The sequence below is a fragment of the Aspergillus neoniger genome (genome assembly GCF_003184625.1).
Source record: "Aspergillus neoniger CBS 115656 unplaced genomic scaffold BO87scaffold_22, whole genome shotgun sequence".
In the NCBI taxonomy this organism is placed as follows: domain Eukaryota; kingdom Fungi; phylum Ascomycota; class Eurotiomycetes; order Eurotiales; family Aspergillaceae; genus Aspergillus; species Aspergillus neoniger.
Genome location: NW_020291150.1, coordinates 296,145 through 322,314, shown reverse-complemented (window position 1 = coordinate 322,314; position 26,170 = coordinate 296,145). Strand labels below are relative to the sequence as shown.

General features: G+C 51.2%; 12 protein-coding genes across 12 annotated transcripts; 6 read left to right on the top strand and 6 right to left on the bottom strand.

Annotated features, from left to right (window-relative positions):
- Window positions 1-30: 30 nt before the first annotated feature.
- BO87DRAFT_377901 (uncharacterized protein) lies at window positions 31-921 on the bottom strand. Its single transcript, XM_025623670.1, has 2 exons — window positions 344-921; window positions 31-276 (listed from the first exon to the last, which is right to left on the bottom strand). The coding sequence occupies exons 1-2, from the start codon at window positions 641-643 to the stop codon at window positions 256-258; spliced, it is 321 nt and encodes a 106-aa protein (XP_025478318.1). The 5' UTR covers window positions 644-921; the 3' UTR covers window positions 31-255.
- Window positions 922-1,003: 82 nt separating this feature from the next.
- On the bottom strand, window positions 1,004-1,519 carry BO87DRAFT_377900 (uncharacterized protein). Its single transcript, XM_025623669.1, has one exon. It carries the CDS (start codon window positions 1,200-1,202, stop codon window positions 1,047-1,049), a length of 156 nt encoding a protein of 51 aa, XP_025478317.1. The 5' UTR covers window positions 1,203-1,519; the 3' UTR covers window positions 1,004-1,046.
- A 1,121-nt stretch (window positions 1,520-2,640) lies between these two features.
- BO87DRAFT_427398 (elongation of very long chain fatty acids protein) lies at window positions 2,641-3,788 on the bottom strand (the record flags this gene model as incomplete). The annotated part of the gene is made up of 3 exons (XM_025627403.1): window positions 2,641-2,981; window positions 3,032-3,314; window positions 3,384-3,788. The coding sequence occupies 3 exons, from the start codon at window positions 3,786-3,788 to the stop codon at window positions 2,641-2,643; spliced, it is 1,029 nt and encodes a 342-aa protein (XP_025478316.1).
- A 76-nt stretch (window positions 3,789-3,864) lies between these two features.
- On the top strand, window positions 3,865-4,761 carry BO87DRAFT_398277 (uncharacterized protein; the record flags this gene model as incomplete). The annotated part of the gene is made up of 4 exons (XM_025625362.1): window positions 3,865-4,084; window positions 4,168-4,325; window positions 4,394-4,537; window positions 4,723-4,761. The coding sequence occupies 4 exons, from the start codon at window positions 3,865-3,867 to the stop codon at window positions 4,759-4,761; spliced, it is 561 nt and encodes a 186-aa protein (XP_025478315.1).
- An 837-nt stretch (window positions 4,762-5,598) lies between these two features.
- Window positions 5,599-6,493, top strand: BO87DRAFT_427397 (cytochrome c oxidase subunit VI; the record flags this gene model as incomplete). The annotated part of the gene is made up of 4 exons (XM_025627402.1): window positions 5,599-5,792; window positions 5,965-6,010; window positions 6,174-6,291; window positions 6,375-6,493. 4 exons carry the CDS (start codon window positions 5,599-5,601, stop codon window positions 6,491-6,493), a joined length of 477 nt encoding a protein of 158 aa, XP_025478314.1.
- Window positions 6,494-7,054: 561 nt separating this feature from the next.
- BO87DRAFT_99148 (glycosyltransferase family 15 protein) lies at window positions 7,055-8,935 on the bottom strand. The gene is made up of 4 exons (XM_025629720.1): window positions 8,706-8,935; window positions 8,360-8,623; window positions 7,685-8,303; window positions 7,055-7,622 (listed from the first exon to the last, which is right to left on the bottom strand). Exons 1-4 carry the CDS (start codon window positions 8,860-8,862, stop codon window positions 7,466-7,468), a joined length of 1,197 nt encoding a protein of 398 aa, XP_025478313.1. The 5' UTR covers window positions 8,863-8,935; the 3' UTR covers window positions 7,055-7,465.
- Window positions 8,936-9,090: 155 nt separating this feature from the next.
- On the top strand, window positions 9,091-11,927 carry BO87DRAFT_362050 (putative gamma-tubulin complex component GCP5; the record flags this gene model as incomplete). Its single annotated transcript, XM_025621615.1, has 2 exons — window positions 9,091-9,261; window positions 9,318-11,927. Exons 1-2 carry the CDS (start codon window positions 9,190-9,192, stop codon window positions 11,925-11,927), a joined length of 2,682 nt encoding a protein of 893 aa, XP_025478312.1. The 5' UTR covers window positions 9,091-9,189.
- A 318-nt stretch (window positions 11,928-12,245) lies between these two features.
- On the bottom strand, window positions 12,246-16,799 carry BO87DRAFT_377895 (phosphoribosylformylglycinamidine synthase). The gene has a single exon (XM_025623668.1). The coding sequence runs from the start codon at window positions 16,618-16,620 to the stop codon at window positions 12,535-12,537; it is 4,086 nt and encodes a 1,361-aa protein (XP_025478311.1). The 5' UTR covers window positions 16,621-16,799; the 3' UTR covers window positions 12,246-12,534.
- Window positions 16,800-18,207: 1,408 nt separating this feature from the next.
- BO87DRAFT_362044 (MFS transporter) lies at window positions 18,208-20,129 on the top strand. The gene is made up of 4 exons (XM_025621614.1): window positions 18,208-18,666; window positions 18,718-19,321; window positions 19,374-19,705; window positions 19,758-20,129. Exons 1-4 carry the CDS (start codon window positions 18,252-18,254, stop codon window positions 20,012-20,014), a joined length of 1,608 nt encoding a protein of 535 aa, XP_025478310.1. The 5' UTR covers window positions 18,208-18,251; the 3' UTR covers window positions 20,015-20,129.
- Window positions 20,130-20,810: 681 nt separating this feature from the next.
- Window positions 20,811-21,606, top strand: BO87DRAFT_407894 (uncharacterized protein; the record flags this gene model as incomplete). The annotated part of the gene is made up of 3 exons (XM_025626110.1): window positions 20,811-21,018; window positions 21,114-21,259; window positions 21,310-21,606. The coding sequence occupies exons 1-3, from the start codon at window positions 20,865-20,867 to the stop codon at window positions 21,604-21,606; spliced, it is 597 nt and encodes a 198-aa protein (XP_025478309.1). The 5' UTR covers window positions 20,811-20,864.
- A 417-nt stretch (window positions 21,607-22,023) lies between these two features.
- BO87DRAFT_407893 (putative C6 transcription factor) lies at window positions 22,024-24,998 on the top strand. The gene is made up of 4 exons (XM_025626109.1): window positions 22,024-23,196; window positions 23,256-23,515; window positions 23,565-23,790; window positions 23,839-24,998. The coding sequence occupies exons 1-4, from the start codon at window positions 22,316-22,318 to the stop codon at window positions 24,893-24,895; spliced, it is 2,424 nt and encodes an 807-aa protein (XP_025478308.1). The 5' UTR covers window positions 22,024-22,315; the 3' UTR covers window positions 24,896-24,998.
- An 83-nt stretch (window positions 24,999-25,081) lies between these two features.
- Window positions 25,082-26,105, bottom strand: BO87DRAFT_439688 (fumarylacetoacetate hydrolase family protein; the record flags this gene model as incomplete). The annotated part of the gene is made up of 3 exons (XM_025627937.1): window positions 25,082-25,097; window positions 25,174-25,684; window positions 25,760-26,105. Coding segments are annotated over 3 exons (873 nt in total), but the record flags the coding sequence as incomplete, so codon positions are not given.
- Window positions 26,106-26,170: the final 65 nt, after the last annotated feature.

Sequence of the window (26,170 nt, the reverse complement as noted above, 5' to 3'; positions counted from 1 at the left end):
GTAGACAGGTTGTTATTATTAGCTATACCCGTACATCTCCATTATTAACATAGGAAACATCGCCATTATTCCATTCAGATCCCTGACCCCTGCATTTGCATTGTGATATAGGGAAACCCTTCAGGAAAAAACCTATACCGAGGTCATCCTGAACATTGCATCCCTCCATCGTCCGGCGACTCTGTGAGGGAACTTGATCGGGACGATCCCAGGCGCGACGTCGAGAGTCGCGCTTCTCGGTGATAGGTTGGTCGTTTACAGACCGAGAGTCTCGAGCTAGATTGCCAAGTCGAGTCAGATGGGATACCATAAACCGGCACTATGTTATGGATGGGATACTCACGAGCGAGTCAACAGCGTTCAGGATCTCTCCAATGAGACCGGTGCTCTCGGGGGGGTAGTAGGATCTCTTGCTGGAGCTGCCGCAGTCGGCAGACTCGAGGTTCTTGGCAGAGTTGATCAGGTTCTGGGCGGCCTGGTACTTGGGAGAGCTGGTGTCGGTGGCCTTTGCGAGACGCTGCTCGTAGCCAGAGACCTCAGAGCTGACATCGCTGCAGCTCAAGGCGCCAGAAGCGGAGGGGATAGCCAGAGCCGAGGAGGCGAAGAGGGAGAGGAGGGAAACAGAGATGACGGAGAAACGCATGGTGTCGGTTGTAGTGGTAAAGATTAGTTATAAAAACTAAAGTAGAAGTGTTTCTTTGTAGAGGATTGGAGAGATAATGCGATTGTGATGCTGGATGGAATACAGACAGAAGGGCAGGAATCGAGGGCCCTTTTATGCTGTTCCCAGAGCCCATGGCATCATGGTCTGGATACTTCGGATCACTGAGCTCCTCTCATCCGAGCGTGAAGATCCTCGAAGAAGCGCAATAACGAGGTCAGTGCTCTGCTCTACTCACGTTGATCCTCAACAGAATCATCACCAAAGCCGTATCGGACTCTGGCATCAATGCAGCAATGGACCCATACGGCTCAGCATCGCTGGCCATTGTGAAAAAGAAAATAGCAACTAGGCAAGCTAAACCCCAAACTACTGCGTATAGATCTCATAGTCCAAGCCATTGGCATCGTCTATTGGGCGATCCCACACGGACCAAGTAATTAGGTAGACCAGCTCGTGGTAGCAAGACAGCGTACTCTGCAAAGAGTGGAGATGTTAGGCAGATGAGAAAGGACACTGTCACTTTAGCTGCATGAACCATTGGATCTGCGCAGGATCCACGGCTCCAGCCGACTGCAAGATCGAGGGATTCACAGGAGCAATGGACACGAGAAGGCGAGGTGGCAGTGATAAGCTTTCAGCCCATTGGAGCCACTCCCGGGTCGGGCTTAGAGCTTAGATTATGGCGCCTATACATAGTAGCAATAGTCACTTACAACAGTATTTGCCCTTGGGTTCCAGACCAGATTAACAATTGACCGGTAAGTGATAATTAATCACTTATAACTGAGTTTAGATATTTCCGCTCAGCAGAATGCTCTAGAAGGTTGAGAACCATATGCATATTGTACCTGATTGTCAGCAGGAAGCTGAGAGGGAGGTGGAGAAAGGCCATCGAGAGCCGTGATAGATAGTTGACATGACGATCTCGGCTCGGAGTAACTTCGAGGGTCGATCCCGCCTTTCCAGCAACTCCGATCTCCTAGCGACTAACATCGCGATATTGCGCCCTGTCATGCTGTCATACCCACAAGCGACCTCAATTGTTCGAGCCATCCACCGAAGCTCAAAAACAGGAAGCCTGTTGACCGCCCGTTGCCCTCGGGAAAACTATTGATAAATGTGATTAATCGATGGGCAAATGGCACATCAACCCAACCTCCCGCAGTCTTACCATATAGTCAGTCAATTGAATTACTGCCCGCCCAGCCGTTTCTCGTTTTTGCCGTTTAACACGCCGTCCGATGGCTTATTGAAAGCCAGCCGTTTTGTTGCCCAAATCCTCCTTCCTTATTCTTTATTTCGCAATCCTCCTTTGACTCTCCTTCGTTCTTGACGCCCAAGACCAATTGTGCACCCATACCAAACACGTGTGGTAAACAGAACCATGCGTTTTTGATTATTAGTAATCAATTATGTACAGGTAAAGATCAATTAAACAAAGACACATAACCATGATTACATTTACGTTGACCTTATCGTCTATAATGCTCCACTAGGAATCGCGTCGGAAATGTCAACGTCCAGCAGCGCACAAACGACTGCCCGAAGTAGAAAAACATCTAGAATACAGCCTGGAAACAGCCAGTGCAGGATCTTGCCTGACATATCCCCAGGGAGAACTTCACCCACTCCAATACGCCCTCGCTGGGATTAGCTTGGCGCCTTCCCTGCAAAGCAGCGGTGCCACATGCATAAGCTGGTCGCAAAGCAAGGCGACCAGGGTCGTCAGGGTCATTCATTAAATAAATATAAAGTTTTGGGGTGCCGGGTGTGAAACATCAAGGGTGGAATCCAAGGGCATTGTGTGGTTGGGGTACTCCGTCGCTAAGCCGTGGAGTTTGCCAACATCGGCAGAGGCGTGAGAATAAAGATAAGTGGGGTTGAGACATCGTTCGCAAGGGCAGGTTGCGAGCGAGCAAAGCACCGAGAGATGCGCTATCGCGCTTCCCTGATTGGATTAGATGAGATCCCATGACTTAAGCCTTGCGGGAGCGGGTAACCGGGCCATTGGCACGACCGGTCGACACAGCAGCTCCGTTGGACTTGTTGTTGCCCTTGGCGTCAGCGTGCGGCGCAGAGACCTCGAACTTGGCCATGTCGATAACAGCCTGCTTGCCAGTGTTGCGGCGGGGACGGCCGGCCTTGGCAGCCTTCTTGTAGGTTGCGACGTAGAAGGAAATGAAAAGGAAGAGGTAAGAGCTGATGACAGCCATGCCGGAGAAGGCGGCAAACTCCTCGCCGGCGCACTTGCCCATGTTGGGAACCCAGGGGAAGTAAGTAGAGGAGAAGTAGGTGTAGGAAGCGAAGTAGATGAAGCCTGCAATCCGGTTAGTTGAAGCGAGGACGGAGCTTGAAATGGTTACTGACCGAGATCGATGACGAACTGAATGATCTGGAGACGGGTGATCCACTCCTTCCACCAGATACGGATACCACGGGCACTCTGGAAGTAGTACCAGTACATGACGACGTGCACCAGAAGGTTGATGTCAATGACAACCCATTGAACCGCAGTCAAACCAATAAGCTGGGTATAGCAGAGAAGCGCCGTAGCGCCGTGGTGGTAGGTATGAAGGAAGGTAAGAGGCTTCTTCTTGAGGAACAGGAAGACAGTGTCGATGAGTTCGAGGTACTTGGTCAAGTAGTTGAGCTATTCGCGATATCGTTAGCATATCGGATCCGATCGGAGCAATACTTGTCCAGCGCCGTGAGTACTTACGTAGTACAGAACAATAAGAGGCCGCGTCCATCCACCGTCGTGATCACAGATAGCATAGAAGATACCATGTCTCCAGACAGTAGGGAGAAGCTGCTCAATGAAGAGAGCCAAGAGAGTGCCGCTGATCAGGGTGAGGTAAAGATTGTGGATCATGAAGAGAGTGTTGAGCTTGAAGGCAGGTCTGTTCTTCATGAACTCACGGCCACCAAAGATGATGACATAGTAGGCAACGAGCGCCACGGCGGTTTCTTTGAAAGTAGACATGGGCGTCACGCCTTCTTCGAAGCGAAATTCGCTGGCGGGATAGCCCACCACCAGCTCGAAGGCCTTGTCGAAGATAGGCCATAGGTGAATGCCAAACGGCCGGTCAATTGACGGCAAAGGCAGACTTTGCAGGACATCCATGGTGAAGTGAATCTCAAGGTATCAAGACGAAGCAATGTATGCGACAGTGCAGTCGAAGAGAGACAACTCCGGAAGAATGACAGCGGAACGCTCCCTTTTTCGCTTTCTCAACAGGTCGCAGGAATGCGGACCGAAACAGCCGAAGGAACTGGGGGTGGAAGAAGGGAAAAGAAGAAAAGCAGACGAGAAGGAGGATAAAAGGAAGGAAAGAAGCGAAGCAAGCGAGATAGAGGGGGGTACAGAGGAAGGAGAAGAGGAGGGAAGAAGCAAAAGAAGCAGAAGGAAAGGTGGAGAGGGTGGAATAAGAGCTGGCCTGCCTTGCAATGGAAGGAGGATCAATCCGCGTGTCTTTTTTTTGGGCTTCCCGGCGCGCCCGCAGGGTCCGAATGCGGACTAGTGCAGCCTCGGCCAGCGGTTGAAAAGGGGCATTTTGCTCTAGGGCCCGGCGATCATGTGCCTTCCGGCCTCCGGGTCTCCCAGGCACTGAATTTTGTGTCCGCCGCTACAATCCTTGGCTTAATTGCTTTCAGCGTCATTGTCTGTTAATCTTATCCTCAAGCTTAACATTTCCTGCATATCGATGGAGTTGCCAGGCACGTTGAGAGGGGTGTGCCCCAGATGTGCCGTTTCAAATTAGATTGGGATGTATCAATCTGGCCACTAATAGTCGGCAGTTCACTGGTTCCGTCAAACATGTTCGACCTTCTGGGGAAATCACAGACCACCTCACTTTCCCGTTCACATGCTTGGTCTGCCTCTCGCTTAGATACATACTGTCCATCCTTCATCAGCCTCAATACAGACATAAGTAGTCAATCACTCTGGGCAGAAAGCGTGATTACGTGCTAGGGTAGCCTATTGACAAGACATTGAATAATTTCGTCTCAATTTTGGAACTTGAACGGGCGCAAGCTTTAATGGTAAATTGAAACAGATAACCAGGGTCCCTAGGGCACTTGCCGCAACCTTCTGAAACCCGATCGATCCAGATTTCTAATGTGTGCAATGCGCATGGTCTTAGATCTTTACAAGGTAAATTCAAGGTAAAACATGTCTGACGCATTCCATTGGTTTTCGAAAAACCCTGTCAACAAACTGTGACGTTGTACTACTCCGAACTCCGAGTCAAACCAAATAGTATATATAACGGAGACGGCTGGTTCGATCAGTACCTTATAGGAGCATCAGTCCTTGCTACTAGTAGCAGCATCAAGTTTAGATTACATTGGAGACAAAGGATTGATTCAAATTTGAGGCTTGGAGGAGATATAAGGATCGCCACATGGGGGTGTAAACTCAAAGGATCGCAGTTGAAGTCCCGGGATGCGGACCACCAGGAGAACCTTCATTTCAAGCGCGAGTCCCTGAATCTGATACCGTGACCTTGTTTGATAACTTGTTTGGTGGTGATTAGTCATGTTTGTCCAAGTCGCTCCGAGGCATGGACTGACTAGCCAATCAGAACCGACAATCAGGGCACATCGACATCCGCCAATCATCAACGGCATATAGAAATCCGGATGGGGGAGAGACCTGAGGCAGCGAATGACAGCATGCCTATTTCTGCCTGAGGTATCCGTGGACTCGGGCGCGAACGGGAAAGCCGCAAGCCGCAAAAGAGAAGCAGGCGATTATCAATGACGGGCTGACCTGACTACCGGCCTGAGGCAGCAACAACCTCACACCACCCGCAAAATCCTAGCGTAGCCGGCAGAACCTCTGACTTCGAACTTCGTCAACACCTCGCCCGTCCTGATCTCCCCTCACCCACGTCCATTCGTCCACCTCCACAACCCACCCTCCTCTCGCCATGTCGCCCATCTCCGTCTTCCGCGTCGCGACCCGTGCCGTCCGCCCTTCCGGCTTCATCAGAGCTGCTCAATTGCCCCGTCCCCGGGTGCAGGCCCCCGTTGCTCTGGCTATCGCCCGTCCCAGCTTCAGCACCTCCGCTAAGCGCTTCGGCGGTCACCACGAGGACGAGACATACGAGGAGTTCTCTGCCAGGTATGCAATTACCTTCCGTGAAGCCATTGGGTTCCGACGCTCCCTGCGTTGCACGATCCCCGATCTCAGGGCTTCCCACCACCAGCCTCCGAGACAATTCACACATCCTTCCTGATGATACAACACCAACCCGCGAATTCCACCCGTATAACTAACCCCAATATTTCGGTAGATTCGAGAAGGAATTCGACGGTGTCCAGGATGTCTTCGAGCTCCAGGTAAGCTAATATGCCCATGCCGCACGATTCCAATCCGTCCCTATCAATTCCCTCCCCCATATAATCAGCAAAGCTGCCATTGGCAGATGAAACCGGACCGTCCGCACCCCCTTGGCGCCATATCAGACATCATTGCTGACAAGTTACTCTTCCCTCCATCCAGCGTAATCTCAACAACTGCTTCGCCTACGATCTCGTTCCCTCCGTTGAGGTCCTCACCGCTGCTCTGAAGGCTGCTCGTCGCGTCAACGACTACCCCACCGCTGTCCGGATCTTCGAGGGTGCGCTTTTTCCTCCCCCATTCATTACCGTTCCCTCTACATGACAATTGAACTTACGATTTCTCTCTCTATTCCACAAATAGGTGTCAAGGCCAAGGTTGAGACCCAGGAGCAGTACAAGCAATACCTCGAGGCCCTTGAGGGTCTCCGCCAGGAGCTGGGTGTTGCTCTCCGTGAGGAGCTCTACCCCGAGGAGGCGTAAACGGCACGTCCCGACATATAACTCGTCATGTTTCATTTTGCTCCTTCCCCCGTCAATTGTGATAGGAAAGCTGTATACATACTCTAGAGTGCAGTTGGAATCGATTGAAGTCGCTGATCTATTCGGTGGGCCGTCTCTGATTAACGCCATCTGCTTCCGACTTCCTGACTGTCTGGGGGTGGAATGGAGGTGCACGCGTGCTTTTCTATACCAGTGCTACTATAAATTTTGTGAGCATTTATCTGTACTCTGTATTATTGGTGATAGTGCGGAAAATAAGAGGGTGTCTTTTTCTTTTCCATTCCATCAATAATCTGCTTGAAGATGGGCTCAATCTAGATGCTGGAGGGGTTGAACCGAGTTGGATAGTCTGGAGCAGCATGAAGAGAAGAGTGCCCTGACCAAAGCGAGGATAGACGGAAAAGACGAATCATAATGCTAACCCGTGGAAAACAGCAGCATCTAATCTGATGTACTCAGGAGTCTTTTATTGCATCGATAGCGTGAAGCAGTATGAGAATCATGAAATATATAGATACAGCCAAGGCCCGCTCCAGCGATCCTCTTCAAGGTAGCATAACACAACGAAGACTATAAATAGTAGGAACAACAAGAAAGGAAGAATATAGGGAAAAGAAACCCAGCCGTCAAACGCCGCCGAAATTCTGATATTGGTTTTTGAATGACTCATGTCATGAAGGTGTATGTTATAGGAGAATGAAATGAGGCCGTGATTGACACTTGCATTGAGGTGTGCATGGCAACTTGCAACACTGGACGACACGAGATCTCTATTACCGGGGTGAACCCCCCAGGTTCCGAGGCCGAGATCATGAGGCCTATGCGCCAGGGGAACGATACCTGTTCGTTGCACCTGTTGCAGAACCGGTTTCAAAGCCGCGGAGAATAACTGCGCCGCTATTATGCACATATAAATCGAATAAAATGCAGCATTATTTTGTGCCAGCACGTCTAGTGCGTTCCGACATGGTGGAAGTAGCTAGGCCGGCAATCCTCCTTAGCCAGCCAAGATTCACCAGCATACATTTTGCCGGGTGTGCAGCCGGAACACTTCGGCGAGTTGGGGCAGTTGTAGTAGGGAATGTGATTGTAACCGATGTCACGGAACCTGATCAAGACAAACTCGTAAGTAAGATAGCTATCGAACAAGTCGGGGCATTTTCAACGTACCAATGAACCTTGGCTGCGTCCGCGAAGAGACCAACACCAATCGAATGTACAGGAGCATCGCCCCATCTCTCGTAGAAGAAACCACCAGACCGGTCCAGATGGTCAAAGTAAGCAGAATACTGCTCGCCCCTGAAGAACTCCATGTCTCCGATCTCGAAGTTGGACCAGAAATGGCAGGTAGAATAACCATTTCCTCCTTCGGTGTGCTCCGGGCGGAGTTGGTCATCAGTGAGCCAGTTCATCATGTTGTTGTCCGAAACATAGGAGGGGTTTGCGGCGAGGAACTTCTTGGTCTCGGGCCAAAGAGATGGAATACTCTCCGGAGCGTCGAAAAGGTTGATGGTGAAACCGTATGTAATGTTGTAGTCGGCCATGTAACGGAAAACGTCGTAGTCCACATCACAGAAGAACTTGACCTTGGGCTCGACTCGCCAGTAGTAACGGTATTTGGCAAGAGCGGGATGCTGGTAGAACAGGCCACTGTTCCAGCGGCACATCTGGTGGTAGGAGACCTTATCACTATACTGGATGTTCTTCTCCTTCAGGATCTGCGCCGACTCTTTGAAGAGATCCCAATTGATCCACTCAGGGACTTCCCAGTGTTCCTTGGGCACCAGCTCTGCAAGGAAAAGTTAGACAATAAATGTCAGTCGGGTTGGATTGGTGTCTAATTACCGTAGTAGCATTTCGCCTTGGTTTCCGCCTGTGTGCGCTTCTTAAATTCCTCAGTGAACGGCACGTCGTTGAAGAAGATCCAGGGGTAGTTGAACTTGCTGTTCCAGGTGCGCTCGAGATCACGCATGGATGGAATCAGCTCGTTGAGCTCCTCGTTGCGGACGAGAGAGATCAGTGCCGCGCTGGCCCGAGGGGAGTCGGTGCTGTCGGGAGAATAGTCGCCATCTGTCGCACGCCATAAATGACCTGTCGGTTCTCCAGTTGCTGTGGAAATGAGAAAGTGAGTTAGCAGAGGTAATAGAGATGATGCGAAAGAAGGCAAGAGAATGACGTTGGGGGAGCGTACGCTCTTTGAGAGGGTCTGAAGTTATGCCCTCATACGGCTGTGTTGCGTATGGCCCCTTACTAATGAAGGTGGGCGTTTTATTCATCTGGAAGATGAGGAAGAGGATGAGGATGATGCACGAGGCACCCAGCATGCGAATGGGCCTTGCGACAGCCATCTTGCCTGTCAGCGAACCCCGGAGGAAGAGATGGCAGGAGAAGGAGCGACAGGAGAGCTGGCGAGTCCAAGAGGGAGACTTGGAGTCTACTTGAGTTGCTATCGCCGCCGCCGCGACTCTGGATTCTTTGCCGCCTTCCCCCATCGGGCCTAGCGTGACCACATGCCCAAGATGGCAAGTCGTCAGCCATTAGTTGTCTCCGATCTGCCGCCCACGCCGCGTAACCACCTCCTGGCAACCAGCAATAATAATGGTGACTTTGTGTGTTCGATCTATCTAGTCCCCTCTCAGTAGTTTCCGCAATTGTCGCTTGCTCCATGGCCTATCATGGCCGTCGCAGCCAATGTGAGCGCGCTGACAGATGAGCTAATTATAGCCGTTGCGAAGTCCGATAGAAAGGCATTGCACTCAAGCCCATAATGTAAAGCAGATCTCATGCTGACGCTCCTGTCCAGGACACTACACATTTCAGGACAATAAAACGTCGGACTGAAGACACTTTCAAGTCGCATGCTTATGCGCGCACGGATCAATTCGCCGTCGCCAGCCAACTTGAAGGGCTGCAGGAGAAATTCCAAGTCCTTTGTAGGGATGAGTTGGCTGACGCTTTGCGTATCCGACTAACGGAGCTGCAAGAGCACCAAAGCTCATGGTTCCCCGAAATTCTATCTTTACTGCTGCAGCTGGCAGACCGCCCTGCGCAGCGGTCCAGGGTAGATCAAGTGGTAGCAGCCAAGCCCAGAGAGGAAGCGAAAGCACTTGTCTGGGATGAATTGGACGCCACTGGATCAGCATATTGTGGCGAGGATATCTGGGAAGATGTAGATTATGGCGCTGATTCCTCTGATGAAGACCTTGCATCAGTGTCCACTGACAGCTACCATACACGCAATCAACCAGAAACGTCTGTCACGACGGAGGAGGACTATATGATCCCTGACGAAGTCTTCACCTCTGGAGAAAATGATGAGTTCATCGATTCGATTGCTAAAGCACAATTTTGGAGAGACAAGGGGAGTCCGGTCACTGACAAGGCTGGTCCGGCTTCTCAAGTCATTACCGAGCTTCAGGTAGTAAGGGAGACTATATTCATGTTGCAAGGTCTCCCTACGTCTCTATTTTGGCGATTTGATGGTAATGTCGAAATAGACCGAAGATTTACCATCGCAGACCTGTCGAATGAGGCATTTCTCTCATTAATGCAATCCCTAAGCTCGACAGGAGCGAAACTGGACGTCCTTAGGCAATTTTGCAACGCGCCACAGGAGATTCCTTATATGCAAACGCTTCACCGGGGTCTGGAGAGCTGCCTAAGAAAGTTCGATATGTTTCTATCTAACGTGCAACACCAGTACCTGACTCAGGCCTCAATCGTGTCCATTAGTCTTCTGCAGCTCTCTGAAGATGTTTGGCGGGAGTCCAGACTGCCTTTGATGTTGTCTGACCTTGTGTCTAGCTTAATGCCTACCACTTCAAATACTGCTACGCAATGCCTCGACTCACTTTATGATCTCATGTGCCTGACACAAGCTGCTGGTGACGATGGCATGTTCAAGTCCCTTGCTGAAACGTTCTTCTCATGCTTCGAAACCTATGCACATCCCATCCGTATGTGGATGGAAAAAGGCCAATTGGATGACTCTGTAGCTGGATTCTTCATAAGCAACAGTCAAAGTGACGGTGACCTGCGAACGTTATGGCATGACTGGTACGCATTGGATAAGGCTTCGATGCTCTCGAATTCCCCGAAGTTTATCCGACCTTTTGCTCACAAGATCTTCATTACTGGCAAAAGCATGGTTTTTCTGCGACATCTGAACACAACCGAGGACAACGAGAGTCCTCGGAAGGTCTCTTTAACATTGGACGAAGTATTGCCGCCAGACTCATCCTCGTTCTGCCTCCCGTTCTCCGTCCTGCTCGAGTCTTCATTCGGAAGATTAGTCGATGAAAACCATGCCCACACTTCGGCTCTGCTAAGGAGGGAGCTTGGCCAGCAATGTGGCTTATGGACGTCACTCCAAGCACTTGAGTATATTTATCTCGGCAAAAATATGAGCATCTTCGGACCAATTGACAGCAAGATATTCGAACTTATCGATAGAGGAAAAGGCGCTTGGAGCGATCGATTCCTGCTCACTGAAGTGGCCCAAAGCGCCTTCAGTACCCTGCCATTCATCGATCCTTCTAGGCTTATCGTCCGAACACCAAAAGAAGCACACAGCAATGCAATTAGCCGCAGCCGCTCGGTCAAGGTGCTGGACGCCATTTCATTCGACTACATCTTGCCTTGGCCTGTAGCCAATATAATCACAAAGGATACTCTTTTGGGCTACCGGCGAATCTCTACATTCCTCATGCAACTCCGCAGAGCCAAACACACGATAGTAAAACAACGACTGCAGCACAATAACCAATCCGATAAGATCCAAGACTCAAGGAACAACACGCTGAGCTACGCTCTCAGACACAACATGCTCTGGTTCCTGAACGTTGTATACAGTCACATGACGGATTTTGTCATCTCTGCAGCCACGCATTCCCTGGGCAAAGATCTTTCGGCCTCTGCAGACGTGGACGCCATGATAGCGGCGCATCGCTCCTTCATGCACTCACTGGAAGAACAATGCCTCCTCTCCACCAACCTCAATACTCTTCACCAAGCTATCATCACCATTCTTGACCTCTGCGTCAGCTTCGCAGACATCCAAAACTCACGCTATGGTGACCATAACCTCGATCCGACGCGCACCGCTACCAAGAGCGCAAAATCATTGCATCGCAAAAATGCACAGCGCTCTGAACCTGACCAGGATGACCCAAGCGATGAGGACGATGACAATGACTCCGACGCAGAAGAAGACAACCTCGCTGCCTCGTTTCACGAAACGCACTACATGCAACGACTCCGAGATATCAAAGACCAGTTCAATCGTCTGTTAGCGTTCATTGTGGCTGATCTGAGGGGTGTAGGGCGTGTCGATGGCCAACTAAGTTGGGAGATGTTGGCCGAGAAGCTCGAGTGGAGGAAGGCAAGCGGTCAGCAGCAGAGTCTTGTACTGTAATTTCTTCTTGTGCCGGGGGTTTTGGGAAATGGTTAGGATAGGATAGGTTTATGATACCCGGGAATTGAAACGTCTTGTGTTATTAACTGCCATGATGGTCCAGTTTGAATAAATAATGTAACAAAGTAACAAAGGGTACATTTTTCACATTAACATGCCAGATAATGTTAATATAGCCGATAGTCCCATTCAAACATGAAGGTTGGCACGTTTTATTTGATCGTAAACTGTAATGCCGAGAGACGGCCATGTAGGGAGCGGATAACATTGAAAAGCCCCCCCCCCCCCCCAACTGCAGAAGAGCTATGTCCCACGTAATTATTGAAAAAAAAGATCACATTCTGATTCCTATTTCCTATGTAGATAGAGTATTTGCAAGGTAGGCAAAAAGAGATTATTTCACAACATGTCATCGTAAATGCATCAAGTTTAATGTGGAAAAAAAAAAGTTCATAGTATAATTTATATCGTAAAAGCCAATAACATGCGCCGCACATTTTCTCGCCACTGATATAGCAGGCATTCGACAAAAGCACCCCCAATTTTTGAGATATGAAGAAACGAGGCCAAAAAAAAGTGGCAAAAGAGTTGAGTATGGGCTACCCTTTTAACCAACCCATCTTCTGGCGCTGTAGAAGACACGGCCCCAAGGACCAATGTCACCCCACTCCTCAGCCTTGCTAGGCAGGTAGCTGGCAATACCACCCAGAACAGTACGCTCGGGGTGAGGCATGATAGCCAAGACACGACCATCAGCGTTACGGATACCGGCAATACCCTCAGGACTGCCGTTGGGGTTGGCAGGGTACTTCATGGTCGGCTTGAGGGTGGCAGTGTCGACATACTGGACAACAGCACCGCCGTCGTTGACGAACGATTGAGGGGTGGTGCCGGAAGCGGGAGCGAACGAGGCACGACCCTCTCCGTGGGCGACAGCGATGGGGAGAGAGGAGCCGTTCATGCCGTGCAGGAAAACACTGGGGCGGGAAGGATTGGGGTCGGAGACGCGGACCATGCAGACACGACCTTCGTACTGTTCGCTGGCGTTCCGCTCGAAGCTGGGCCAGTTCTGAGCGCCAGGGATCAGATCCTTAAGACGCGAAAGGAACTGGCAACCGTTGCAGACACCAAGAGCGAAAGTGTCAGGACGCTGGAAGAAGGACTGGAATTCGTTGCGGGTGTTCTCGTGCAGCAGGACAGACTTGGCCCAACCCTGACCAGCACCCAGGACATCACCGTAAGAGAAACCACCGCAGGCGGCGAGACCAACGAAGCTGGAGAGGGATACACGGCCGGAGATGATGTCGGTCATGTGAACGTCAACAGCAGAGAAGCCAGCATTGCTGAAAGCAAAGGCCATCTCTGCTTGACTGTTTACACCCTGTTCACGGAGGATGGCAACACGGGGCTTGTTGCTGAAGGGGGACATTTGAGTCAGACTGGTCATAAAAGGCATGGCCTTGTCCTTCGGGTCGAAGGTCAGGTTCCAGGACAGACCAGGGTCGGCATCGTCGGCAATGCTGGCAAACTCCTGATCGGCGCAAGCAGCGTTGTCACGGATCTTCTGCATGTTGTAGGAGGTGGTGGCCCAGGTTTGCTGGAGGTTGGCGCGGCTGTTGCGGTACACCAGGGTGTGCTTGTGGTAGATGGTAAGGTTCGTCTTCGGCTTCTCGGAGACACGTCCAATCTTGTGGATCAGACCAGCAGGAGGACCGCATGTGGCAAAGCAAGAGCGGAACTGAATTTCGTGCTCCTTGCGGACCTGGAACACGGCACCCAATTCCTCAGTGAACAGAGTCTCCACAACATCCTTGGTGCTGGAGCTGGAGCAAATGTTGTCGAGCATGATCTCAACACCGCAGCGTCCAGCAAACATCATCTCCGCAAGAGTGGTGAACAGACCACCGTCGGAGCGATCGTGGTAGGCCAGAACGATACCGGCGTCTTGCAAAGACTGCGTAGCATCGAAGAAGTCCTTGAAGATCTCAACATCACGCACGTCAGGGCACTCGTCACCAACCTGCTTGAAGACTTGAGCAAGAGCAGAACCACCCAGAGTCTTCCGACCGAAAGAAAGATCAACGAACATGAGAACAGTTTCGCCAACCTCCTCGGGACGCCGAAGGGCAGGGGTCCAGGTCTTCCGGAAGTTGCCAACAGGGGCGAAGGCAGTGATGACCAGAGACATGGGGGCAGTAACCTCTTTGGCTTCCTGAGAAGCCTCATCCTTCCACTTCATCTTCATGGACATAGAGTCCTTTCCAACAGGAATGCTGATGCCAAGCTTGGGGCAGAGATCCATACCAATGGCCTCGACAGCCTCATAGATGGCAGCACCCTCGCCTGGGTGGTTGCTAGCCGACATCCAGTTGGCGGAAAGCTTCACACGGCTCAGACGGTCGACCAGGTCGGCGGCAGCAATGTTCATAAGAGATTCTGCGACTGCCATGCGAGCGGAAGCCGCAGGGGAGATCAAAGCAAGACTGGGCTTTTCACCCATGGCCATAGCCTCACCGGTCTTAACACCTTGAACCAATGCCGTGGCAGTGACAGCAACGTCGGAAACAGGAGTCTGCCACCGGCCAACCATCTGGTCGCGGGCAGTGAGACCACCGACCGTCCTGTCACCGATGGTGATGAGGAAAGACTTAGAGCCAACAGCAGGGAGAGACAGGACCCTGTTCGCGGCTTCACCAATGAGTTCGAGGTTGTTCGAGGCCATCGATGGGAGATACGTGGTGAGGCTGGCATCCACAGCGGGCAGCTTCAATTTGCGGGAATCCACGACCCTAGTCATCTTCGGAGGCTTTCCGAAAAGGACAGAGAGAGGCAGATCAATGGGCTTGGGGTACTCAGTGGAGTCCCTGTCCAAGAGAATAAGCCTTTTCTCTTCCTCCGACGTGCCACCACCACGGCCGACGACAGAGAAACCGCAACGCTCACGGTGAGCAATAGCAGTGAACTTGTTCATGCTCTCCTCGCCAACGGCCAGCACATATCTTTCCTGAGCTTCGCAGCACCAGATCTGCATGGGGCTCATGCTCTTGTCGGCACTGTCCACCTCACGAAGTTCGAAAGTGGCTCCCAGACCAGAGTCATGGATCAGTTCGGGAAGAGCGTTGGAAAGACCTCCAGCACCAACATCATGAATAAACTTAATGGGGTTGTTGTCACCCATAGCCGTGCATGCGTTGATCACTTCCTGAGCCCTGCGCTGAACTTCAGCGTTACCTCTCTGCACACTGGCGAAGTCAAGGTCGGCAGATCCTTCACCAGAGGTAATACTAGAGGCAGCACCGCCACCGAGACCAATCAGCATGGCAGGCCCACCCAGCACAACAAGGAAGGCTCCAGGCTTGACAGCCTCGGGCTTCTTGATGGCATGGTCGGGTCTAACAGTTCCGACACCACCAGCAATCATGATGGGCTTGTGGTAGCCGCGGAGCTCAGTCTGGCCGTTACCAACTTCGATTTCAGTCAAGAGGGTACGGAAGTAACCGGAAATGCAGGGCCGTCCGAACTCGTTGTTGTAATGAGCACTACCGATGGGTGCCTCGAGCATGATGTCCAGACTGCTTGCGATGTGGTTGGGCTTACCGACATCGAGCTCCCAAGGTTGCCTCAGATCCGGGATGAGGAGATCGGAAACACAGTAACCGGAGAGACCAGCCTTGGGCTTCGAACCCCGGCCCACGGCACCTTCATCACGAATCTCACCACCAGATCCGGTCGCAGCACCGGGGTAGGGGGAAACGGCTGTGGGGTGGTTGTGTGTTTCGACCTTAGCCAGGAAATGAACAAGTTCCTTAGTGTGGTTCCATTCACCAGTGGCCGAGTTGGGAGCCCAGAAAGCGGATTCGTCTCCTTCAAGGACAGCAGCGTTATCGCTGTAGGCACTGACAGTGTACTCTGGATGCTTTTTGTGGGTGTTGCGGATCATGGCAAACAGACTGTTAGGCATCTGCTTTCCGTCGATTACCCACGATGCGTTGAACTGCTTATGACGGCAATGCTCGGAGTTGACCTGAGCGAACATGAACAGCTCGACATCGGTCGGATCGCGAGCAATAGGGCCATTGGGACCATAGGCTTCAGCCAGGTATTCGATTTCGGACTCTTCAAGAGCTAATCCGAGCCGCTTGTTTGCCTCCTGCAGGACCTCCTTGGGAGATTTGCCACTTCCGTGTAGGGGGATCGTCTCGAGCGGCAGACGGCTGTGCTCAGAGAACATCAGGTGCAAGTCAGGCTCTTCCTCGCTGATGACCTGAGTCATCCGATCGTGCAAGATGTCCTGGTATCCCGACTTGTACTCGCCAGAGCCTGCGCGCAGGCAGGAGATCTTCATACCTCGCTCAATGCGGTTGACGTATTTGCGCAGACCACAAACATGGGAGATACCGGTAGCCTGAGAACTCCAGGGGGAGATTGTACCAGTGCGGGGGAAGATGTGGAAGACATCGGAAGGACCATCCTCGGCGCTGAACGAGGGCGGGACGTCGGTGATATCGCCATAGTGAAGGAGCTGTTCCAAGACACCTTGTTGGGGAGCGTCCAGCGGCTGGGAGAGGTAAACGTAATGAACCCATTGGGCACGGACATCCTGTGCACCAATGCTGGCAGCAATTGCACGACCACGAGAACGGGAGAAGGCAACAGAGCCAGAGATGGCCAAGTAGGTGGAGTCGGAGGCCATTGTGAAGTTGTGGGGATTCGGTCGGTGCGGAATTTAGGAAACAGGTGGGAGGGTAGAACGGAATGTAGTGTTGTACTTGGATAAGGGGAACAATGTAGTCCCCTGGATGAAGGTGTCACAGACACACCTCTCGCGTGTGAGTTCGACTGACTGAGGAGCACAGCGACGGGGCGTTGAGCTGCTCGTCGAGTCACAAAATTATTCTCCTCCACGGTTGCGGGTGGGAAAAACCACCCCGCGCTAATCCGCTTCCGGCTTATCGCCTCCTTATCGCTCACGTGCACTGTCGCTTTTCCCCGGAAAACTGTACGCTTCTGCCTCAGGCCTGCAGGTAATCGTCGATGACATTTTTAACATTCGCCACAAAGTAGCTATGAGGGTGTCATGGAATGGATAGCTCACTGATATCAACTATAATCTGTTTGATGTAGCAGTTTATGATGAGACTAGTAGACCCAGAGTACCAAAATACGCGTTCACCCAATGCCGTCAAAGTCTTCGGAAAACGCTGACCACAGACATTCCATCATCGAGCTTTGTTATGGATCATATAAAAACAATCGGGTTGTTCAACTGAATGGAGCCAGGATGGGCCATAGCTCAGAGATAGCTCCTTGTGGCGTTGAGTGGTTGATGAGCGGTTGATTGTGCCCGCTGATGTCGTGGAAAGGTCCATTCTCGATATTGTTCACACTATATGATTAAAGCATTTTCTGTTGGCCCAATTAGATGCAAAGATCAAAACTTACGATCTGATAAAGAAAACTAAACACATTCTGGTCTAGATTGATGGACTCCACAAGAATGTCCTGGCTCTCCTTTTCCATTACAAACCGATTGTCTCCATGTAGGGAAACTTTCCTATTTGGGAAACATGCTCCGAGGCACCTTTCCGGGTTGCTGGCGGAAACCACGAAATCTTCAAGTAACAGCAATGCACTTTAATCCTTGGCTTTGCAGCTTGGCAGCGGAGACTTCTTTTCATATGCAATGGAGGTGGCAGACTCAGGCCTTAGCGCTTTGGATTTAGCATGAAAGCCACGCAATGCTCCATGGCGGCAAAGCCATGGTTCAATGGGCTCTTCACCTGAGAAATATTCCTTCTATCCGATTACTTCTATAAATGTCTGTCTGAAATGAGATGGCATACCTTGCAAGTCAAGATTTTCTGAGAGAGTGTTGAACTATGCACACCTTATCTCTCTAAACTCACCTGAGAATGTGCTCCGATATTGGACACGCGCTTGCATCTAATGAAATTGAAGAAAGCATTATAAAGCTTTTTCTGAAGCCAATAAGTAGGAGCCGTGATAGTACTTATACTCTCGTGGCATATTCCCTGATCAGGCTAGCTCGCTAACTTCCTGATAGAGTAAGATGTCTGCTAACCGGCCCGACATACTGCCCTACGTACTGCCCTTTCAGGAAATATGTCTCCCATGGATACTTGGACTTCCTTCTACCTCGTATACGACCGAACTAGAACCTTCAAATTACCGGCGATCATAGCAGGCATGGCCGTCTATATATACAAGCAAAGCCCTCGCGTGGCTACTGGGGTTTACATGTACATCTCAGAACAATATTAATCATTGCACGGGTGTCTGCCTCGCACGACGACCTCTCAAGATATGGATGAAACATACCACTCCAACTATTCAAATAATCATGTCTCACGAGCTCTCACAACTGAGACCGATCCTTTGGATCTACCCTATCGTCAGGTGACCGAGAACGCCAACATGGAGGAATACACGACGGAAACCACCACAGGAGAAATCATCAAACCAGTCCGGTCCGCTGCTACAGGGAAAATGGAAGACTGGAAGCTGGTAACCTTCAGTGTCGACGACCCCGAGAACCCAAAAAATTGGTCCAAAGCCTTCAAATGGTATTGTACCATGGTGGTCTCATTCACATGCTTTGTCGTCGCTTTCGCTAGTAGTGTCATCACGGCCGATATCGAAGGCCCTGCAGAACAATTCGGCGTTTCTCGAGAGGTTAGCCTTGTCGTCGTTACTGTGTTCGTTATTGGCTTTGGTGTCGGTAAGTCTCTCTCAGTGATTTGGCTTGATAAACTTCTCTGACTAGGTTCAGGTCCCATGGCTTTTGCCCCCCTGTCCGAAATGGTGGGCCGGCGGATGATATACGCAAGCACGCTCTTACTAGCTGTCATTTTCATTATTCCCTGCGCCGTAGCTCCAAATATCGGGACCCTCATTGTCTGCAGAGCTATTGATGGGATCGCGTTCAGTGCTCCCATGACGCTAGTGGGTGGAACTTTGGCCGATCTTTGGAAGAATGAAGAGCGAGGTGTTCCGATGGCAGCGTTCTCAGCCAGTCCATTCATTGGGCCTGCCATTGGACCGCTGGCTGGCGGTTATCTCGCCGACGCTACTAACTGGAAGTGGCTTTACTGGTTGCAGTTAATCCTGGCATTTGTTGCTTGGGTGCTGATTACCTTCACTGTTCCAGAGACGTATGCACCAACTCTTCTCAAGCGAAGGGCGAAAAAATTGAGAAAACAAGAGGACGATCCTAGCTACGTCACGGAAACGGAACTAGATTCTCGACCCATGGGCGAGAAATTGCGGGTGTTCCTCTTCCGCCCATTTCAGCTTCTGTTCCTAGAACCCATTGTTCTGTTCATCGCGCTTTACATGTCGGTTCTATACGGTTTGCTGTACATGTTCTTTGTTGCGTGAGTAGTGTACTATCTGCTATTATGACCGCCTTACTAACTGCAATATCAGCTATCCTGTGGTATACCAATCTGGGAAAGGATGGAGTGCCGGCTCGACCGGTCTTATGTTTATCCCACTTGCCATTGGCGTACTGATGAGTGCCGCTTGCGCGCCTTTTGTCAACAAGCACTACCTATCTCTTTACGCTAAGTACGGAGGAAAGCCTCCTGCTGAAGCTCGATTGATCCCGATGATGTTTTCTTGTTGGCTTATACCCATCGGACTGTTCATTTTTGCTTGGACCTCATATCCCACTATTCATTGGATCGGACCTGCCATTGGAGGCTGGCCAGTTGGATTCGGATTTATCTTCTTATATAATTCGGCCAATAATTATCTTGGTATGCTCGCCATCAAAAGACTATAAGGACTCCCTTGCTGACCTATTTTTAGTGGATACGTACCAGCACCAGGCCGCATCTGCGCTTGCCGCTAAGACATTCCTTCGCTCAATGTGGGGTGCATCTACTGTACTCTTTACTGAGCAGATGTATGATCGCCTTGGGTACCAGTGGGCAAGCTCGTTGCTTGCTTTCATTGCGCTGGCTTGCTGCGCGATTCCATACGTCTTCTACTTCAAAGGAGCGTCCATTCGGCGGTTTTCGCGTTATGCCTTCAGTGACGACGAAGAGAATGGAGAGAAAAGTTAAGCAGTCAGAAGAGTAGCTGCACAATGATCAATCGATCGTGTGGGCCCCTTGACTGCAACTTAATACCCAATATATACTCAACTAATCTCTGCTCTTGGATCCTGCAAAATGCCTGAAAGAGTGATGCGTTGTTGATACCAAGCATTTATGTACACCACGTCTCTCTTAATATATGACTCATGAATATTTAGAAGAATTTTATGCGGCATGTTGCAGACCTAGGATGAAATTTGCAAGACTAGTCTAAACTGAGGCATGATGTCTGTTAGCGCATCATAGTCTTTCCTGCATGTGAAGTACTTGATCTTGATCAAATAGAGACTATATAATCTCTGTAGATTAAAACCCAATCATAGACTTCTCTGTCTCTGATTCTTTCCACCTAACTACTACTGGTGGTCAATGTGCGGCCAAGTAGTTGAAATAAAAACCATGTTATTTTCCTGGGCCGGTGGAGATCTGGTGTCGCTCTTGGCTATTTTTAACATACAAATTACCACTCGCAATCGAAATCAATGTAAATCTCGGGATACTATAAGTTAAAACCTGTATTACCAAATTAACATGTATGTCAGATTGGCCGAGAATGTTACATCCAATAATCTTATCACCCTCACTCCGCGGAGCCATTGGCGGATTACCTGATCCGGCGACCCATAAGCTACTACTACAACAACAACTATGTGGGCGCTTCGGGACCAGTAAGTTACATTGCGGCTTCAGCTCAGCTTAAGGACTTTGCTCCGCAGTTGCAATTTTGCTACTAACCTACTTACTCAAGGTTCCAGTCTAAAGGCACACAGTGACATGCTTGAATAAACCTGCAACTACGCTATGCTCTTTGACACTTATGATGCACACAACAACACTAATTTCGCTATGTATTTCTGTAGGTGCTGCCATGGCCCAGACAGCAGCTGGTGTTTGGCCACAAACCAAGACCAACCTAGGGGTCTCATTTGGAGATAATATCATAACTCCAGGAGCCTGGATAGATCCAAACGGTATGTAGCTCCTGTTACGACCAGCGTTCTTCCATACCAGTAGAGCGAAGTCTTAGCACTATCGATATCTAGTATGCTAATTTCGTCCAAAATAGATACTACATACCCGACTGTGTATCCCGGCTACTCTACAAGCGCCTACCCGGGAACATATACTATGCTCATGATGGTGGATTACGACGTTGCTGATTCGGCCTTCGCCACGTTGGACCAATACTCAAGCCTTGTACCTGGTCGCTTGGTCAATACAACAACTCGTCTGCACTGGTGGGATGGAACTACACACTGCAGGGCGGGATTTCCATCAATTCTAGCAATGCTCTGGCGTCGTATCACCCTGCGCAGCCTGCAACAAGCAGAGTACACGACTTTACCTTATTCCTGTTTGATCAACCACAGGACTATGCTCCACCGCAGGATGTCCTGGATGGTCTGTTAGAGGAGCATGATCCAAGGCATAACTTCACGTTGGCTCCTATTGTTGAAGCTGTCGGTAATCCACTGGCTGCAACGTATTTTTGGAGTTCGACGCCTGGTGTGCCGGATAACAGCTCAGCGACGTACACGTACTCCTGGGAGAAGATTTGAGGACAATAATGATAAGGAATCATCGTCAAACTGCGATTATGAGATTGGTTTGTCTATCATTCAGCATGCAATGGGGCGAGTGACAGAAGGATCTACTTCCAATCCTTGATCCCGTTAGATTAGCGTCCGTCACTAGAATAGCTTGGCTGTTTAATAACCCCATGCCTACATATGCCAAGGCAGCTGCAGATAGCGCAGGATACAAGTAGGACTTTCACTCTAGAAAGCTGTCATGTTGGTTAGGTAGCCATAATTACCAGCCACTGCCTTACGTCACCGGCCCTGATAATCCAGATAGGGCTTAGGGCACCGCCAAGCTTTCCCCTCTTACGCACGTGACTATACACCATGATTAGTCATGGGATGCTGTATGGGTCGGTGCTCGGCCAAGTCCGTCTTCAGCATTTCGTCTTTGCGCCCAGCTCTCGCGGTGATATTCTTGCTGCGAGATGATGCGAACCTGGCTCATCTGAACCGACATTAGAAACCTGCTGCCAATGGACTAATTATATAGTACTCACTATCGATGTGAACCCTGCAACCTACAACGACTGCCACCGCCGCATTCTTTTCTCCCGCTCGACTCCGCTACGTTCATGTGGGAAAGCATCAGTATACCAGCAACACGCACTCATTAATCTAGCCGAATCGCCGATCATATCTCAGACCGAGTCTCTCTTTTATCAGTTTTATTTCACATAGCCTTGCAATGACGTCCCCATACCAGCCGTCCGTGTCGTACTCGCCGTCCGTAGCGGGCCCCGACATGACGGCTTCAGGTCCTTCGACTGCCTCATCCAGACCAGTCTCCGACCTGCCCCAATCTCAGGTTGACGCAATCATCCGAACGAAGCGAAAGGCCCGCGAACCTAAAGCCTGTTACCCGTGTCACGCCCGCAAAGTTAAGTGCGATCGAAACCTACCTTGCGACGGTTGTGTCAAACGCGATCATGCCGATCTTTGTTCATACGAGCGTCCCTCGAAAAAGCGCGTCATGACCGGCTCGCTTCCGCAATCCTATCCCGACGGCCCCATCCCTGGTAGCCAGCCTACGAGTGCAGAGAATCTCGGGTACGCGCCCGAGCCTCCTGTGCGTCTAAAGCAAGAACCGGGTGTGAGCCGGCCAGGTATAACAGCAACCGGCGGCCGTGTGTCGATTGCGCGCGAGGAATGGGACAATGTTCGCACGAGATTGAAGGAGATGGAGCAAACCATCAATAACCTGCGGGTGGGTCTGGAAAAGGCCGAGGAAGGGCCGGCTTCGACGCTGGAGACGAGCAGCGTGCGGAGCGGGGATGCGAGTAACAGATCCAAGGGTGCCTCCCCGGAACGAGAGGGCATCCATGCGCCGAACACGTTTGGTGAAGGCACTGTACACCTGGGATCCAGGTCTGTTTTGGCCTACATCTTGAACAATAAGTCGGGATCGGATCAGCTTCAAGCGCTCCTTGAGGGTGGGATTCTGCCGAAGCTGGGTCTGGATAACGAGTCTGCGACGTATCCGTTCGTTGACCTGTGGTCATCGGATATGTCATCCTTTGATATAAGCGCCGTCTGCAGCGCACTGCCGAGTGACCAACAGTGCAAAGAGTTAGTCTGCACCGACAGCTGATTTGGTAGTGTTGTGGAGTTAACGAAGGTTGCTACAGGTTTTTCTACTACTACCGGGATATAGCAGGCGCCATCTACCCGGTGCTGGAAGATGTCCCACAATTCGAGATGAACCTCGATCTTATGCTGCGGAATAGAGCTGCCATGGGTGGTATGTACCGGGCGGATGCCGATCAAGCCCAGAAACCTTTTGGTGTCACTATCGCCTATATGGGATTGCTGTTTGCCGTTCTTGCTTCCGGCTGCCAATCGTCGGATTTACCAGGGAAGGAAAGAGAGCTTACATCTCAAGTATACGGTAAGTTCTGTCTGCTTTGTGCTAGAATGCAGGTGCTGATCTATTGCAGTATGCTGCTCCTACCAGTGTCTTCGAATGACCAACTTCCTATCCCAGCCCACAATAGACGCCATGCAGACGCTGCTAGTGATTGGGAACGTGCTATCGTACAACATGAACCCCGGGATATCGTATGTTCTCCTTGGTATGACCCTTCGAATGGGGCTGGCGCTCGGCTTGCATGTGGAGTCAGGTCATTTCACTGCAGCTGAGCGATATCGTAGACGCCACGTGTGGTAAGTTTCTAGTCTGCATCACGACTGGCGATTTCTAATGAAGTCTAGGTGGTCCATGGCATGGCAAGATAGCCACTTCTCCCTATCTTACGATCGGCCGTCGACGACAGCCGTCAGCCAGCCAGAAATTGCCTACAAGGATGACCGGAAGCCCGGCGAGCTCTCATATTTTGAGACACTGTGTCGGATCATATCACTAGCGCTGGAGGTGGTCCGGAGCCGGATGCTGAGCCCGCACTCACAACTAAGCTACAAAACGATCCAAACCTACAAAGAACGGATTCAACAAATCATGATAGAGGCCAGGCCACATCTTCGAGACCGCAAATACTGCCTTTCAGCAACCGAACACCTCGAACGGGTCGTTCTCAAGCTGCACTCATCTTACTTCTCTTCTGAGCTCTGCCGGCCAGCGCTCAAAGCAAACGCCGACATCAGTGACCCCGCCTTATCCAGCATGCGCACCGACTGCGTAAGCAACCTGATGACTACCGTGGAAGCATATGTTGAGATGCACACCGTCAGTTCCCACGCCTCACGGTCATGGATTGCCCTACAACGCGCCATCAGCTCGATTTTCCTACTGGCAGTCACAGAGGAAGTCAAGGGCCACTCCAGGTTCTGGACCCTCCTACAACAACTCAAGATGATCATCGCCGAACGAGCTAATATCGAGGGCGACTACGGAGCCGCCACAGAAGCCGCGGCGGTCCCACCAGTCAACAGCAGCGCCCGCCTCGGTGCAGCCACAAGACCCCCAAGCACCACAGCGCCCAGCCCTGCGGGTCTGAACTCAGCATCTCCAGCCTCCGCCGCTGTGGCTGTCGACACGCAGACTCAATGGGCCAAGCCCTTGACAAAGACCCTTCGTGCGCTAGAGAAATTGGAAGGCGCATTCAATGCACAGGCGGCTCGTGCCAGTCAAGCAGGATCACCGAATTATCTCAACCCAGGCATGGGCGTTCCGCCTGTGTCGGCTAGCATGACGCCGAGTCTCGGATCCTTGCCGCCGCCCACGCCGGAGAGCTCTACCAGCGGCGAGTGGACGATACCTAACATTCTTGACAGAGCGCAGGAGTACATCCACCCGCCGCTCTGGAGCTGAGGGATGCCAATATAGGCTGTACATTTGTTTAATTATCTAGGCGTCTGATATATGCATCGGTATAGGGGATTGGTTGGCTGGGATGGCACGGCCGGCGCAAACGAAAAGGGGACATGTATTGACTTTTATCTAGTTCCTAGTATCATATATTCATATTTACTCATCATCCACAATCTTTACTTCCATTCAACCTTTCAACAGTCTACATGAGTAATATCACATATAGTGCAATGAAAAGAAATACTCAATCTCTCGCAGGCAATATCTGCCCCACACACTCCCCAAACCCCACCCCCTCTCCAGCCCATGCCGTCAACTTCACTACATCCCCATCAACCAGATATCCCCTCTCCTCCCCATCACCTCCTTCCAACTTCACCCTCTTCTTCCCCCCCTCCGTCACCTCCAAAAGACACCCATACGACCCCTCCTCCTCCCCACTCACCGTCCCCGTCCCCAAAATATCCCCCGTGCGCAAATCACACCCCGTACTCGCCAAATGCGCACACATCTGTCTGATACTCCAGAAGAGGTCCCTCGCATTACCCCGTCCTAGCACAGTACTAGCACCACCACTACCGCCTTCCAGCTCCGTCACAACACTAATATCATAGTTAAACTCCCCCGGATCCTGCAAATGCACCGGGAGGGAAACTCTCGGCTCCGGACCGGGCGTCTTAAACGGCTGCAGTGCATCCAGAGTGACGATCCAAGGGGAGATTGTAGTCGCGAAGTTCTTCCCGTTTAGTGGGCCAAGGGGGATCATTTCGAGGCCTTGGATGTCGCGTGCTTATTCCAACCGGCTTGTTAGTATTGCCTTTGTGTAGTGGATTAAACTAAGCGGGGTGGGGTAGGTATACTCACCACTCCAATCATTCAACACCACCAACCCAAAGATATGTTCCTCCGCATCCTGCGCCTTGAGGCCCTGTCCGCGAGGGAGGGGTTTTCCGATAATGATCCCCAGTTCGAGCTCGTAGTCTAGTGCGCGACATGGCCCGAAGATCACTTTCTTTGTCTGGGGGAATGAGGGGTCGGTTCGGTCGTAGAAGTGCCCTGATGGTCTGGTGACGGGGGTACCGGAGACGGAGATGGTACTGGCGCGGCCGGCGTAGCCGATGGGGAAGTGGAAGAATGCTGGGGGTGGGGCCGGCTGGTTTAGGATGATTTGCCCCGCGTGTTGGTTGTGGGGGAGGCTGGCGCTGTAGTCTATTTTTTGTGGGGACTTGTTAATGGTGGTGACTTTTGGAGAGTGGTTGAGGGGATGGGGGGGGG

Coding starts and splice junctions, on each gene's coding strand:
- BO87DRAFT_377901 (XM_025623670.1), bottom strand. CDS start 643: ATGCGTTTCTCCGTCATCTCTGTTTCCCTCCTCTCCCTCTTCGCCTCC. Junction 277..343: donor TGAACGCTGTTGACTCGCTC/GTGAGTATCCCA, acceptor TTGGCAATCTAG/CTCGAGACTCTCGGTCTGTA.
- BO87DRAFT_377900 (XM_025623669.1), bottom strand. CDS start 1,202: ATGGTTCATGCAGCTAAAGTGACAGTGTCCTTTCTCATCTGCCTAACA.
- BO87DRAFT_99148 (XM_025629720.1), bottom strand. CDS start 8,862: ATGGCTGTCGCAAGGCCCATTCGCATGCTGGGTGCCTCGTGCATCATC. Junction 8,304..8,359: donor CAAGGCGAAATGCTACTACG/GTAATTAGACAC, acceptor TTTTCCTTGCAG/AGCTGGTGCCCAAGGAACAC. Junction 7,623..7,684: donor GACGCAGCCAAGGTTCATTG/GTACGTTGAAAA, acceptor TGTCTTGATCAG/GTTCCGTGACATCGGTTACA.
- BO87DRAFT_377895 (XM_025623668.1), bottom strand. CDS start 16,620: ATGGCCTCCGACTCCACCTACTTGGCCATCTCTGGCTCTGTTGCCTTC.
- BO87DRAFT_362044 (XM_025621614.1), top strand. CDS start 18,252: ATGGATGAAACATACCACTCCAACTATTCAAATAATCATGTCTCACGA. Junction 18,667..18,717: donor CGTTATTGGCTTTGGTGTCG/GTAAGTCTCTCT, acceptor GACTAGGTTCAG/GTCCCATGGCTTTTGCCCCC. Junction 19,706..19,757: donor TTCGGCCAATAATTATCTTG/GTATGCTCGCCA, acceptor ACCTATTTTTAG/TGGATACGTACCAGCACCAG.
- BO87DRAFT_407893 (XM_025626109.1), top strand. CDS start 22,316: ATGACGTCCCCATACCAGCCGTCCGTGTCGTACTCGCCGTCCGTAGCG. Junction 23,516..23,564: donor GCTTACATCTCAAGTATACG/GTAAGTTCTGTC, acceptor GATCTATTGCAG/TATGCTGCTCCTACCAGTGT. Junction 23,791..23,838: donor TATCGTAGACGCCACGTGTG/GTAAGTTTCTAG, acceptor AATGAAGTCTAG/GTGGTCCATGGCATGGCAAG.